Source organism: Staurois parvus, unplaced genomic scaffold (assembly GCF_062004578.1).
Source record: "Staurois parvus isolate SC_StPar_1 unplaced genomic scaffold, SC_StPar_1.0 ptg000783l, whole genome shotgun sequence".
Classification (NCBI taxonomy): Eukaryota; Metazoa; Chordata; class Amphibia; order Anura; family Ranidae; genus Staurois; species Staurois parvus.
This window is the reverse complement of record NW_028318579.1, coordinates 190,703-207,317: the sequence shown is the minus strand read 5'-3', so window position 1 is coordinate 207,317 and position 16,615 is coordinate 190,703. Positions and strand designations below refer to the sequence as shown.

The window sequence follows — 16,615 nt, the reverse complement described above, 5'->3', positions numbered from 1 at the left end:
CAAAACTTGGTGTGGCCTTCAGATTAGCACAACAACAGTGCGTAGAGAGCTTCATGGAATGGGTTTCCATGGCCGAGCAGCTGCATCCAAGCCTTACATCACCAATTGCAATGCAAAGCGTTGGATGCCGTAGTGTAAAGCACGCCGCCACTGGACTCTAGAGTAGTGGAGATGTGTTCTCTGGAGTGATGAATCACGCTTCTCTGTCTGACAATCTGATGGACATATCTGGAATTGCCAAGAAAAAGGTACTTGCATGACTGCATTGTACCAAGTGTAAAGTTTGGTGGAGGGGGGATTATGGTGTGGGGTTGTTTTTCAGGGGTTGGGTTTGGCCCCCCTAGTTCCAGTGAAGGGAACTCTAAAGGTGTCAGCATACCAAGACATTTTGGACAATTTCATGCTCCCAACTTTGTGGGAAGAGTTTGGGGATGGCCCCTTCCTGTTCCAACATGACTGCACACCAGTGCACAAAGCAAGGTCCATAAAGACATGGAGGAGCCAGTTTGGGTCAGAGGACCTTGACTGGCCTGCACAGAGTCCTGACCTCAACCCCATAGAACACCTTTGGGAAGAATTCGAGCGGAGATTGCGAGTCAGGCCTCCTCCCCCGACATCAGTGCCTGACCTGTCAAATGTGCTTCTGGAAGAATGGTCCAACCTTCCCATAGACACCCTCCTAAACCTTGTGGACGGCCTTCCCAGAAGAGTTGAAGCTGTTATAGCTGCAAAGGGCGGGGCCAACTCAATATTGAACCCTACGGACTAAGACTGGGGGGCCATTAAAGGTCATGTGCGCGTAATGGCAGGTGTCCCAATACTTTTGGCAATATAGTGTATACATTTACTGTTATAATCAAAATATACTCTAATAGACTGCGCCAGTGGATATAAAATCGGGTGTTAACTGGAAACCAAAAAACAAAACAAAACTAAATAAACTAACACCATGTAAGAGGAGGAGCTGTAGTCTATTCTCTGGAATCCAAAGACATGTAATAGCGATTGTTTATAGTATCGCTCCTCCATGCCCTCTCTTTTAAACTATTACCTTCTCTGTGTATGCAACAAACATGAACGCATAACCTCTCATATATGAACCTAGTAAAAATATTATGTGTATCACACAAATCTTCACGTGTAAATATTAAACAAAAAATATATACCACATGGAACAAAATATATGTACTATACCAATACAATAATCTTAAAAGCAAAGTTATTTTCCCCAACAAATGTCTATATATAATCAAAGAAAGTCCATGTGTAAAATAAAACAAAGAAAAAGAAGATTTTTCATCCATATAGTGATTCTTCACTTCATGTGTAAAAACACCAACACAACGTGCTGATCCACCACCCAGATGAATTGAATAAACTCACCAGAGCTCCAGGCTGGTCAAATGATAAACCAGCTAACATGCAGTGGCTCTGGGAGCAATGAGCTGCAGCAATAACTCCTACTCAACTGGTCAATCCTCATGAAAATGGATAGAATATCATAGAGCGTAAAACCGTAAAAAATGTTATTTCATAAAAAGAAATGAATCTCAACTCACAATCTAGTGTCTCCACGGACACCGGTATGACAGCACGTATATATGTGAAAGGGTGAACTCCGGTATCACAAACGCCGACAGCTCACCTGTGCTACGTGGTGACATTACCTCCAAGGCCCCGCCCCACGCACCTCGCCAATCCGACGTCCTCCAGTTATAACTGCTAAAGGACTAATTGTGTTCGTCCAGTTTTGTAGTTGATACAGCCATCAAGGTGACAACGTTGTTTCATATTATGATTGTTATTGTAACATAAGGCCCCTTCCACACGGAGCGGAGTCCGTTTTGATCAGCAGGGGAACTACCCACTGATCCCAGGAGCAGAGCAGTCGGATAACAGGTCCATATCCACAGTTTCTGGTCTATGGACCGGAGGGAGTAAACAGACTCCACTGTCCATTTACACCCAACTGCCCTCTGATCCAATCCGCCTAGATGGAGGGGGGCAAATTCCCTTTCTTTTTTTTTTTTAAGCACATTGGACTAGAGGAATGGACACAAGTCTGTTTACACCCGCCAGTTCAGGTCTCACTGAAAAACTGACAGGTGGACTTTAATCGGATCCTTTGTGTAAAAGGGGCCTACCAAATGTTTCTGGTTCAGATGTACTATGAATTGGCATCTTGTCACTTCTGTGTTTTCTTTTCTTGGGGTCTAAAGCAGAGACTGCAATGATAAAATCACACAAAGTGACACAGCACAAATAAAAAGATATAAGAAAAATTAGAATAAGTCCAAACAAAGCAAAGTCCCAAATTAAAGTCCAGTGTCCCAAACTTCTGTGACAAAAAAAATATTTTATCTATAAACGCAAACTTCATATATTTTCCAGCGTGCTCACACCATCAGTGATAAATCATTTGCTCCACACTCACCAAATAGTGTGGATTCTCAAGCTGATATAGCTTTGAGAAACAAAAACAGGCTTAGAGGTGGAGTGTAGTTGTCTCAGAGGTTATTGCTCCCTTGAACGATTCCTTACTGGATCTCCTTTGTGAGTTTTGTTTGACGTTTAGTCATTTTTTGAACAGCCGCATTTACTTTGATTTATTTTTCTTTGGAGCAAGTTTTCTATTTATTGTTAATGTTAAAATCAGGCCCTGCTTTGATACAAGGGAAATGTCATCACTGAGGTTGAGCATTGTGCTGGCATTTGGCAGAATGAATGTCCACCTGAATTTTTGCCGTGGCTTCCTTTCGTCTGGTTTCCGCCACCGCTGTGGTTGAGGGTATTCCTCTGTGGGATACTCACAAAGTAGGGTTCGGAATAACAGGCAAGCGTGTCCAGAAACTGTACACAGCAAATTGGGTGCAGACTGTCCTGTAGTGAAGTCCTTGGGGAAAATAGGCAGAAGGAAGCACCTGAGTACTTTATAAGGGCTTTAGGCAAAAGTGATGGTAGAGTGTGTGACCTGTGGGGTGATGTAACACTTGGCCATCCACACAAGACTAAGCTCTGAGTGGTTGTGTTATAGCACCAAATTTACACTGTGAAAAGAATACAATCTAGATGTAGCCCTGGTTTTTACAGTAATGGTCAGAGATACAGGATGACAGTCTTACCTGTCCATAAAGCTGGTCCCTATAAAGAGTCCAGGTTTTGCTCATCATGTTGGGCATACCCAAGAGGTCTTCAGGATCTGGATTCTATAGGTGTGGACCACAGCCCTGGATCTGTAGAACACCCTACTGCTAACTATATGCAAGTGCTGAGGGGGGCACCCATGCAGGATCCAATGTCCAATGGTGTGGGGTCTGGGTAGCGCTACATCAATCTGGATGCACTGCTGCTATTGTTCTATTTAGAAGACAGTAAGGGTTGATTGAAGAACTTGAAGAGAAAATAACTACTGAGCCAAGAATGATTCCTCCATAAGGATGTTAAGGTCCATCACCTTAAAACACTTGCAAAAAACCTGAAGACCCACAAAATGGGGTAGGGTTATAGGAAAGGCACCCAGGGGACAAATCCTCAAATGCTTTGCCAGTGTCGCCTGAATGTACAAACCTTTAACCTCGGGTCTATTAATAATCAACCCATATCCTATACTGAACAATGAAGAGAACAACCTCTCTTTAATCCTTGATGCCTGAAACAAATTAGATGGACAGCACTGCGCTACACAAAAAACAAAACAAAAAGCAAAGCCTGCTCAGCTCATAACCTCCCACTCTCAGACTGATTTATGGTATGTAGATTATTGTGCAATATTAAAAAGGTAGAATTTCAGCAAATATACCAACAGCTAAAATAATTTTATCCGGGTATTTTAATATTTGTCACCAACAAGTGATATTATAGATTTTTCCTGCCCTCAGCCAAAGTGACATAGGGGGTCAGGGGGCTATAGCCACAGTGACATACAGGGTCCGAGGTTATAGCCACAGTGACAGAGGGTCCGAGGCTATAGCCACAGTGGCATGGGGGGGGGGGGTCAGAGGTTATAGCCACAAAGATGTAGGGGGTCAGAGGATATAGCCACATTGACATAGGGGGTCAGAGGATAAAGTCACAGTGACATAGGGGGGGTCGAAGGCCACAGTGACATAGGGGAGTCGGAGGCAATAGCCACAGTGACATAGGGGAGGCAGAGGATATAGCCACAGTGACATAGGGGAGGCAGAGGATATAGCCACAGTGACATGGGGGTCAGAGGATATAGCCATAGTTACAAAGAAGGGGGTCAGAGGATATAGCCACAGAGGCGTAGGGGGTCAGAGGATATAGCCAGAGAGATGTAGGGGATCGGAGGATATAGCCACAGAGACGTAGGGGGTCGGAGGATTTAGCCACAGTGACGTAGGGGGTCGGAGGATTTAGCCACAGTGACGTAGGGGGTCGGAGGATTTAGCCACAGTGACGTAGGGGGTCGGAGGATTTAGCCACAGTGACGTAGGGGGTCGGAGGATAAAGCCACCTTGACATAGGGGGTCAGAGGATAGAGTCACAGTGACGTAGGAGGTCGGAGGATTTAGCCACAGTGGCGTAGGGGGTCAGAGGATTTAGCCACAGTGATGTAGGGGGTCGGAGAATTTAGCCACAGTGACGTAGGGGGTCGGAGAATTTAGCCACAGTGACGTAGGGGGTCGGAGGATTTGGCCACAGTGACGTAGGGGGTCGGAGGATTTAGCCACAGTGACGTAGGGGGTCGGAGGATTTAGCTACAGTGACGTAGGGCGTCGGAGGATTTAACCAGTGATGTAGGGGGTCGGAGGATTTAGCCGCAGTGCACTGTAGGGAACACCAACATTTCAAAACTCCCTTACAAGTCAAATGTTAAAAATTCTGGTGGAGGCTGCAGCTCTGGAACAGAGGGAAGCAAAGTAACATGGGCTGCTAGAGAGGTGAGTATAATACCTCTTTAACCAAAGATAAGAGACATGAGCCACCGAACAGGTGACCATAATACCTTTTCTATAGCAAACAGAATGAAGGCAAGAGACACAGGCTGCTTAAGGAGTGAGTAAGCTATTACGTCTATTGCTACCTGAGCAATGGTAGGAGACAGTCTAGTGGAGAGCTGAATACAATACCTCTTCTACTGTAATAAAAGGTAGGAAAAAAGGGCCACCGGAGAGGAAAGTATTTAGAGAGGAGAGTGTTTACCGCTTTCATTGCAAACTAACCAAAATTAGGTGACAAAATCCACTGGACAAGTGCACATCATACCTCTTCTATTGTTTACAGAGTGCAGGTATGAGACAAAGGCTGCTGAAAATGTTAGTAAACAACTTCTTCTATTGCTACCTGGGCAGAGGTAGGAGATACACAGGTGAGCATAATACCTCTTCTACTACAAACAGACTGAGGGCAGAAAACAAAGGCCACTAGACAGGTGAGTAGAACCTCTTATCACAGAGCGAAAGCAAGAGACATGGGCTGCTGAGAAGATGAGTATACTACCTTTTCTATTGCTAACTGAGCAAAGGAAGGAGATGTAAGCCACCAGACAGGCGAGTATAATCCTCTCCTACCGCCAACACAGTGAAGGTAAGAGGCGATTATGTTACTTTTTTTATTGCTGAGCAGAGATAAAAGACAGAGGCCACCAGACAGGTGAGTATAAATACCTCTTCTACTGCAGGTAGGAAACAAAAGCCACCGGAGGAGAGTTCTGTTGCAGGGAACTTTCAGCTAGAATCTTCTATGCAGCTGACAGGGTCACTTCAAGGAGTCAGAAGATGTCCTAACCTTTATACAACCGCCCTCAACCAAACAAATGTTTCCTAGTTGCAGACACCACCCTCTAAAAACTCAGAGAGAACAGACCTGCAAGAAAGTATCATGTGACAAGAGCGAGTCTTCTATGTAAGAAAAGCATTGAGGAAGGGACATTTTTAAGAATTCAAATCTCTCTAGTAAGTCATTTAAACTGTGCAGCTCTATGCAGGTCCAAAATGATACGATTCTCTTTCCTGATTTGCTCTATTCCCCCATCATTGCAGTCAGTGTTGATGGGGGGGGGGGGATTTCTCCAATGTAGCCATTGTGCATCCCCAAGGAGGGGGGGGGGGGGTGGAGAGCAGGGGCAGACTGACAATTTGGGAACTCGGGCACTGCCCGAGGGCCCGGGGTCAGTAGGGGGCCCCATGAGATGCCCCTGGTACCTTTCACAGGCTTTTTTGGGTGTGGTTCGAGTGTGGGTGAAGACATAGGGGCCCCATGATCCCCTATTGCCCGGGGGCCCCATGAGTTGTCAGTCCACCACTGGTGGAGAGCCATCCCTGTCAGGAGAATACAGTGATTATTGCTAGCGGCTATAGCCGCTGGCTGGCAACAATCGCATGTAAAACTCTATCTAAGTCGATCGATACAATCGGCCTTCCCATACATGGTTCAAATCTATGGCAAGCTTTATATAATGAAAGAAAGTGAAAGTGAGCGCTAGATAAGAAGCTGCTAAGCGCCAATAGGTACCAAAGGACTCTACAAAGAACAAATGAAAAATGGGGCGCAGCGCTAAAATATACCTGATATACATATATATATATAACAAACAGAATTATTGAAAATGATGATCCTATGATGCCATATCTGATTTTGGGATAACTCCGCTTGGATATCGGGATATCATCTATATGCATATTTGAATTATGCATCTGGTGAGTGCATGATTCAATTAATTTGATCACCGGAAGACGCACATATTTTGAATCACCATTTGTTACTTAAGGACTTTTGAATGCTTTTTTGCACAATTCTTGGCACACTATATCACTTATCTTTTCAATAATTCTGTTTGTTATATATATATGTGTATCAGGTATATTTTAGCGCTGCGCCCCAAGCTTTATATAATGATTAGCAGTGTGTGCCATCATTCACATTGCTTTCGCTTACGGTCAATGCGGAAATGTGTGTGCAGCGTCAGGCTTTTAGATCCACATGGAAGCGGAGTTCAGATCTGATGGCACTCAGTCTGAAGGATGGTTTAATTTCAATGAACAAAGCCATTCATTTCTAGTAGCACGTTTGTTAAATTACAGCTTTTGGGAGTCTCTGATTGGAGAATCCTTTTAGCTTTCCACTTCCGCTCTGCCAGGGAGTAAATACAAGTAAATAATAAAAGAGAAGCATCCATGCGAGGAAAGTCTGCGCTGATGTAACAATTCAAGACCAGAACGTCAGATTATTTGGTTTTCTTTACGGTATATCAAGTGGAATTTCCAAGTTTCCTAGACAGGAGGAGGTTTCCTGGACAGCATTACCATTTAGTGACTGCATTAGAATTCAGCTTTACCACCATTAAAGAAGTCTCAACAGAAATCTGTTCCAGTTTTGTTTTGGACATACGCTGCCTTTTTATTTTTCTCAAACATTAAATTATAAAACCATCTGTGCATACAGCAATACACTGGCATGAAACATCAGATATTCAATGACACTCATTTATTATTGGAAGAGCATCACTTGGGGAGCTGTACAGAGTGCAGTTCCTGTAATGTAATACCCAATAATGGCTCAGGCATTAGCACAGCTGATCAAGTTAACCCTGAGATGAGGACGTAGCCAGCTGGAACAATAATACACAGAACAGAAGGGAAGAGCTGTATGTCATGAGCTGGAAATCACTTCTGCCCTGTCATGTTCAAAGTTTCAAGCCCGGCTCTAAAATCACACCAACGATGGGGCACTATTTCTCTCACTGACACCGACAATGGGGCACAATTCCTCCCAAAAACACAAACGATAGGGCAGAATTCCTTCCACTGACACCAATGATGGGGAACTATTCGTTTCACTGACACCAGCAATGGGGTACTATTCCTCCCCTAATTCCAAAGATCAGGCATTGTTGAAAAGCCAGGATATTTTCTTCTCTGACTTCCCGCAGTCCGGGCTCCTAAAGTCTGAAAGACTGTTAACTGGCCCTTTGTTTAGAAAGTTTGGAGACCCCTGCCCTAGACCATGGTCTCACCCTTTGCTTGCCATTATCCGGCCCTTGAAGCATTATTTCTGCCACTGACTCCAAAAACATGCTGGGAGGTTAATTGGCTCCTGTCTAAATTGTCCCTAGTATGTGTATGTATGAATGTAAGTTAGGGACCTTAGATTGTACGCCCCTTGAGGGTTAGGGACTGATGTGAATGTACAATATATATGTAAAGGGCTGTGTAAATTGATGGCGCTATATAAGTACCTGAAATAAATAAATAAATAATTCCTTCCACTGACACCAACAATGGGGCACAAATCCTCCCATTTGCAAAATGATAGTATACAATTCCACCCAATATTATCAACAATGGGGCAGTATTCCTCCCAATCACACCAACGATGGGGCACTATTTCTCTCACTGACACCTACAATGGGGCACAATTCCTCCCAAAAACACAAACGATAGGGTACAATTCCTTCCACTGACACCAGCAATTGGGCACAATTCCTCCCAAAAACACAAACAATGGGGCACAATTCCTTCCACTGACACCAGCAGTTGGACACTAATCCATCAACTGACACCTAAAGTGGGGCACAATTCCTCTCACTGACACTAATCTTGGGATACAATTCCTTCCAAGGACACCATTCCTCCAATTAACACCAATGGTGGGACACTATTCCTCCCACTGACACCAATGACAGGCTACTATTCATCCAAATCACACCAACGACGAGGCACTATTTCTCTCACCGACGCGTACAATGGGGCACAATTCCTCCCAAAAACACAAACAATAGGGCACAATTCCTTCCACTGACATCATTTATGGGAAACTATTCCTTTCACTGACACCAACAATAGGGTACTATTCCTCCCCTAATTCCAAAGATCAGGCATTGTTTACTCATGAAAAGCCAGGACATTTTCTTCTCTGGCTTCCCAAAGTCCGGCCCCCTAAAGTCGGTTAACTGGCCCTTTGTTTAGAAAGTTTGAAGACCCCTGCCCTAGACCATGGTCTCACCCTTTGCTTGCCATTATCTGGCCGAGTTTCCAAATGGTCAGTCCGCCCCTGATGTATATATATATATATATATCTATATATATATATATATATACACACACACACACAAATACATACATTGCAAGTATGCTGTATGCAACAGATCTGGTAGAGCTGCAAAGGACTCAACTATATCATTCTGACACGGACATGAATTTGTCACCATACCAAGAGACAGACATCAACAAAGTATTTACAACACTCTATATTCCAACAAGTCCTCAATTACACGGGCTTACCTATGTGCATGCCCATGCATGCAGCTGACTTTGCCAGCAAGGGATGCACAGGAGTTCCATGCAACTGCGTGCAGGAATCCCCATTTAGGTCTACTGGGATGCAACAGCTGTGGGGGCACAGCTACTGGTCCCAATTAGACAGCCGTGCGGGTGCGTGCCCCCAAACTAATACTGTCTGCTTTCAGGGACACGCACCCGCACACGTCAACTTGGGACCAGTGGCTGTGTCCATGCAGCCGCTGCATCTCAATAGGCACGAATAGAACTGCTTACATGCCCGAATGCCCTTTTCACATGTATATGCACAGATATGCCCATGTGAAGGAGGCCTGTTTTTTTTTTTTCGTTTTTTTTTTTAATGGGATTTAGCGCAACTTCTCAATCAACACTGACTCTTTTTAATCCTTATGAATCGAACATTAATAAATGGATAAGAAGGTATATTATATTTACTTGTTTTAAACATTTTTCGATCCCATTTCTTAAGTTACTTCCTGGTTTCTATGCCTAGGCATATGAGGTCATACATCCCAGGAGTCATCAGGAGGGGAGGAGGGGTTTTCTCAGCTAAGCACATCCTCCTGCCTGTGTGGCTGAGCCAAGGGTAAATGGATTCCAGGAAGTAAATGCAACATGAATCATCTGCCCTTTCTTAAGATGGCCACAGCAAGAAATGCTGCAAGAGCGTTTCTCAAAGTGATTTGTCAGCAAAATAAAGCATGGAAACATGGATGGATGGGAGGGGGGTTGTTTGAATACAAAAAATTTACAAAACAGCATTTTTGTTTTTTGACGTTCAGATCCAATGTGGATCCACTTTACACATACCAGTATCGGATTCTGCCAGTCACAAATCTACTAAGCATTTCTAATTTACACATTTGGACAATTCAAACATGCGTATATAGAGGGGTTATCCAAGGGTATAGTTGGACCTACATATCAAATAATCACTGAGGAAGTCCAATCCATTAAATACAAAAAGAAAAAGGCCGGCCACATTCAGCTTCCTCATGAAGTCAGTATTTGCTCATAACCTATACACCCTATATCTCCAGATCTAGCAATCTTTTTTTCTTTTTTTACAATTAATTTTTAATTGAAATTCTGCATAAAAAAGACAGGAATACAAGAAAAAAAAAATAAATCTGTCTTCAGCAATCAAAAGGTATATCCATAATGTCATGGGTTATACAACAAACAGCATAATGCAGAGTACAATAGGAGTTTCTATAAGCAGTCCCATGCATTATATATATAGCCTCCCCATGTGTGAAACACAAAGTTCACAAGATCAATACAAGCAAAAATGTTAACATAGTAGACTCCATACTCCAGTCACAAGTACAGTGGGAAAAGAAACACAGGTAGCGGACCTTTGGGTATGGAAGACCGTAAAGGAGGAGGAAAGAACATCATCTGGGAAACAACAACAAAACCTCAAGTGGTTCGTGGGTCTATCAATACTCGCTCAGTATTCTGAGAGCTAGACGAACATGGTTCGTGAAACCGTCACCGAAATGTGTGCATCAACAGCAAAAAAACATCCACCGACATCTAAAAGCCAGGGGATCTCTCTACCAATCATTTTGACATGAGCTTTCACTAAACATCATAGGCTCAGGCTGAATTATTATTATTATACAGTATTTATAAAGCGCCAATAGTTCGCTCAGCGCTGTACATTACAAAGGGGGACAGAACATGTGACAGAACAATACCAATACAATGCAAAACATGAGGGGATCGAGGGCCCTGCTCCTTGGAGCTTACAATCTAGGAGGGAGGGGATGGTGGCACAGGAGGAGATAGCTGTGGGGGATGGAGTGGTAGGAAGAGTGGAGGAGGTCGGCAGGTTAGCAGGGGGTGGGGTAGGCTTCCCTGAAGAGATGGGTTTTCAGGGTGCGCCTAAAGGAGAGGAGAGTAGGTGATAATCTTATGGGTTGGGGCAGGGAGTTCCAGAGGATGGGTGACACCCTGGAGAAGTCCTGGAGGTGGGCATGGGAGGAGGAGACCAGGGAACTAGAGAGAAGGAGGTCTTGTGAGGAGCGGAGTGTGCGTGTTGGGTGGTACTTGGATATTAGGTCAGTGATGTAGTTCGGGGCAGTATGGTGGACGGCTTTGTATGTCAGTGTTAGGATCTTGAATTTGATCCGTTGCGCAATCGGAAGCCAGTGGAGGGATTGGCAGAGGGGGGTGGTGGAGATGGAGCGGTTGGAAAGGTGAATGAGTCTGGCAGCCGTATTCAGGATGGACTGAAGCGGGGATAGCCAGCGGCGAGGCAGGCCAGTGAGGAGGGAGTTGCAGTAGTCGAGTCGTGATATGATGAGGGAGTGGATGAGCTGTTTAGTGGTTTCTGGGGTTAGGAACGTGCGGATTTTGGCGATGTTGCGGAGATGGAGTCTGCATGAGTTTGTTAAAGATTGGACTTGGGGCTGGAAGGATAGGTTGGAGTCCAGAATGACACCAAGTACTCTGGCCTGCAGGGCGGGTTTGATGGTGGCGTAATTGGATGTGATGGAGACGTCAATGGGGGGTGGGGTCCTGGCTGGGGGGAAGACAAGAAACTCGGTTTTGCAGAGGTTCAGTTTAAGGAAGTGGAGCGACATCCAGTCAGATATGTCGCTCAGTAGGTGTGTGATTCGGGCTGAGACTGAGGGGGTGAGGTGGGGGGTTGAGAGATAGATTTGTGTGTCTGATAGAATTGACACCAGCACTTACTGGCTCAATTTCTCTGCCTCTGGTATGGGGTATCATGTGATTCCACTTCTTCCCATACAGTCCTGGTGCTTGATGACTGGCTGCTCATATACCCAGCACTGTCACAGAGATGGTGAGGGAGTGGTCAACCTTCTGAATATGTGCAACTTGTACCTTACACTACTTGCACCCCTGTCCAGAGAGGTGGAGGGGAAAGTTAAGAGGGTTGTTGGGAAGTATACGCAGCTGTGGTCGCCATCAATAAAGCCCAACTCTGGGCATATACAGTGCCTTGTAAACGTATTCATACCCCTTGAAATTTTCCATATTTTGTCATGTTACAACCAAAAACATATAAAAGTATTTTATTGGGATTTTATACGATAGACCAGCACAAAGTGGCACATAATTGTGAAGTGGAAGGAAAATGATAAATTGGTTTTCAACGTTTTTGGCAAATAAATATCTGAAAAGTGTGGCATGTATTTGTATTCAAACCCCTTTACTCTGATACCCCTAACTAAAATCTAGTGGAACCAATTGCCTTCAGAACTCACCTAAGGGGGCTGAATACAAATGCACGCCACTCTTTTCAAAAAATTTTCATACTTGTCATACCCTTTGAAATTTTGCATATTTTGTCATGTTACAACCAAAAACATATAAATGTATTTTATTGGGATTTTATGTGATAGACCAACACAAAGTGGCACATTATTGTGAAGTGGAAGGAAAATGATAAATTGGTTTTCAACATTTTTGACAAACAAATATCTGAAAAGTGTGGCATGTATTTGTATTCAGACCCCTTTACTCCGATACCCCAAACTAAAATCTAGTGGAACCAATTGCCTTCAGAACTCACCAAAGGGGGCTGAATACAAATGCATGCCACACTTTTCAAACATTTTTTTGCAAGTAGATATGTGAAAACCATTTATTAATTTCCTTCCACTTTACAATGATGTGCCACTTTGTGTTGGCCTATCACATAAAACCCCAATAAAAACACATTTACGTTTTTGGTTGTAACATAAAATGTGGAAAATTTCAAGGGGTATGAATACTTTTTCAAGGCACTGTATCGTCTCAGGATGCAGCTTTGTTGAGTAAAAATGGAAATTAGATGCCAGGAAACAGTTACAGGGGGGTGGAAGAAGGGTTAATAGTTGCCTAGAGATGGACAATTAATTCATCACGCATGAGAAAAGCACGGGATTACATAATAAACTTCTGCTCATACTGCTTCCCTTTAACCCCTCGCCCTCCTGAGGATTACCCCCCTTGCTGGCCAGGCCATTTTTTTGCATTATGGCGCTACGTTACTTTAACTGACAATTGCGCAGTCATGCAACGCTGCACCCAAATGAAATTTACATCCTTTATGTCCCACAAATAGAGCTTTCTTTTGATGGTATTTGATCGCCTGTGCATTTTTTATTACTTGCCAATTGCGCGGTCATGCAACACTGTACCCATATGAATTTTTTTGCATTTTTTGAGACAGATAAAACTTTATTTTAGTGGTATTTATTCACCACTGGGATTTTTATTTTGTTTGCTATATAAACGAAAAAGTCCAAAATTTTTGGAAAAAAGGGTTTTTCTTATAAAATTTTGCAAATAAATAATATTTCTTCCTAAATCTTGGCCAAAATTTATTCAGTTATCTTTTAAAAAAAAAAAAAAAAAATAACCCAAATTAGTTTATAACCAAAAATTATAATTTTTAAAAAAAGTTGTTTACATTTTTATTTTATTTTTATATTCTTATGGGTTTTTTTTTTAACATACTGTCAACCTAGCAGTACAGAGTCACCATAGTGGGGGGGTGATGATTTTTTTTTTTTTTTTATACTGATTCCTTTTACCCCGATAAAGGCTGTAAAAGCAATAATTTCTCCTCTCTGGCTCTGTTCCTGCAGCCATTGAGAAATACTGTGCAAGCTGTGATTGGTCACAGCTTGTCACATGGTACAAGGCTGTTGTGAATAGCCCTGTACCATGTGACCTCTGTGATCATTCACAGATTTCACACGTAGTAAGCAATGATGTCAGAAGTGACATCTTGCTTACACCTATTCATGTGATCACTGATTGGCCAATCAATGATCACATGAATCGGGACCTCCCACAGAGGTCACTTACGACGATCGGTGTTCCACTGTGTCCGGATTGGCCAATCAGTGATCACACAGAGGTCCCGTACAGCGATCGAAGTTCCGCCAGACACAGCAGGCCCTGGATCACGGTGCTGCACGCTCCCAGGGAGCACGCACAGGCAGGGAAGCGGGGAGGACTTTTATAAACAGCCACCCGCTCCTGCACTCCTCCCGTCCAGCCGTTTATATACATGGGCCGGACAGGAAGTGGTTAAGTATATAGCTGAATTCAATAAATGATCACATGGGGTTCATACATGATTTTTCTATATTCTCTGAAAAGAAGGAGTTAGTTTCAAAATAACGATTGTCTGGCAGCTTTCTTTTTCTCTTTCTCATCCCTTTAGAATGGTAAAGTGTCTGCTGCACAGGAAACCAGATGAGGTAGTGCGTGAAAAGCAAGCAGAGATACACCTACATTACAGGCTGGTTTTCTATTAACTGAAAGGTCGCACTGAATACACAAGCCTACTTCGCTCCAGGCAATGGCGCCCGACTAAACGCACTGCAGAGTAGCGATCTGTGGAGTTTACAGTTCCATACATAATTCATCCCCCAGAGGTCACCTACCTGCTGATAAAAGAAATTTAAGGTCGGCTTATCCTCTGCGAATTGGTTGAGAAACCCTTTGGGCAAATACCGAATCCTCAGCTCATACCTGCAAAGCAGAAAGAAATCAACATAAGCGCCATAGAGCACGATGTGTTTTACTAGACATGGTGTTACCAAAGACATCAATACTGAAAACCAATGATTGTGGGACACTTGACGTCCACCAAAGCCCTTCTAATACATAGCAGGATAAAGTTATTATAATTTGAATTTTAGCCGGCTCTTTATAAAGGGACCCTGTCATCACATGAATAGCAATGCTGAAGGTAAAATCTGCAGCAGCCTCCAACACCCCACTGTTACAGCTGAAATCCAGGCCGTTGTGACAGGCACATCTCTGACCCATAGAGGAAGTGTCAGAGCTTTCCACAACCTATAGACAAAAACATCTCTGCAACACATGCATTACTCCCCATAAAAATACATGTGCTAACCTGCCAGAAATCGTCTGACAAGAGCTGCTGCCCTAAAATCTCAAGTAATGTTATCAGTATTGCCCATTTCTCTTCTTTTTCTGGACTAGAGATTACCTTGTCTTCTTTATAATATAGTGGGGGGGGGGGGGGGGGGGTTCTGTAGAAAATATACTTACCTGAGGCACAAAGATGGGGATGATGTTATGATCCCTCCAGAAGGACCTTGGGAACACTGAGGATAGTACAAGTAGTCTTGTTCTGTCTCTCCAATCTATACATTGAAAGTGTGATCTCTGTAACTTACAGTTGTGATGAGATAATGATAACTCCATTCTCAGTTGGATACCACAGTCAGTGACTCAATCGAGGTGATATCTTGTAGATCGTGTGAAGTTTATTACATAAACTGAGAGAACCTTACAACAATGAACATCTGATAGGTCAAAATATAATGTGTCCTGCTTCATGACATGAGGCTAGAGCTGCAATGCATTTCTGGGGAGAAGGGTGGGCTATCTATACAGCATTAACTAATGCAAAGGAAAAGGAGGAGCAGAGACAAAATATAGAAAACACTTAAAAGCATATGACAGTTATGTGAAACATGACAAGCTTGATTTAGTCCATATAGTCCACAATGACTATAGTCGCAGGACATTACATGGGGTATAAAAATGCATATTTTTGTCTGGAAGATCAAGTACGTGGTAAGATTTGTACGTGTGTAAGGTGTAGTTTTTGGACCAGTTCAGAGAATCAGGGCTGTGTGTACATCTGCACATCTTTGTTCGCTAATGCGCATGCATGGCCAGCACTGGCTTTTGGCATCCAGTGGACTATTTAAGGCACAACAGGAATTGCGGAGTGGTCATCAGCTTAGGTGACTTGTGATCAGAGCTGCTTCTTGGTTATCCCCATCTTGCCTCCTGACTCCACTTGATCCTGATCGGTTGCTGACCTTGGCTTGTGTTCTGTCTCTATCCTGAGGCTGCTGTTTTTGTACTTCTGCCCATCTGATATCAACCCCGACCTGGCTTCTGACTTTGATTCTGCCCGCTAGATTGATACCTCTTCTACTCGGGTTATTGTTGTCTCAAACTGACTACGGCTTGGATTCCTGCATTTTAGAGTCTCTGTGCTCCAACTGCACAAGTTCCATTTTAGCATCCCAACAGTATCCAGATTGTCATCTGACCATCCATGGGGTCAGGAACTGCCACAGAGCACCGTGCCACTGTGCCTCCTTCTACAACCTGTCACCAATTCCAGGGAGTATTGGACAGGAGGCATAAGGGACGTCTTCTTGTCAAAGATTAGAGGAATTGAATTTATTCGCTCTTTAGAAGAGAAGATTAAGGTGGGATATGATCACCATGTATAATACATAAGGGGGGATATGATCACCATGTATAATACATAAGGGGGGATATGATCACCATGTATAATACATAAGGGGGGGTTATGATCTCCATGTATAATA

The 16,615-nt window shown here is 43.4% G+C and overlaps 1 protein-coding gene across 16 annotated transcripts in view; it reads right to left on the bottom strand.

Annotated features, from left to right (window-relative positions):
* The window catches only part of PTK2 (protein tyrosine kinase 2), a 473,957-nt gene that overhangs the window by 309,969 nt on the left and 147,373 nt on the right, over positions 1-16,615 (bottom strand). For all 16 annotated transcript variants that reach the window (XM_089654639.1, XM_089654641.1, XM_089654642.1 and 13 more), the window contains exon 4: positions 14,678-14,765. In XM_089654639.1, coding sequence (XP_089510765.1) covers positions 14,678-14,765 — 88 coding nt within the window. The remainder of the gene's footprint in view (positions 1-14,677; positions 14,766-16,615) is intronic.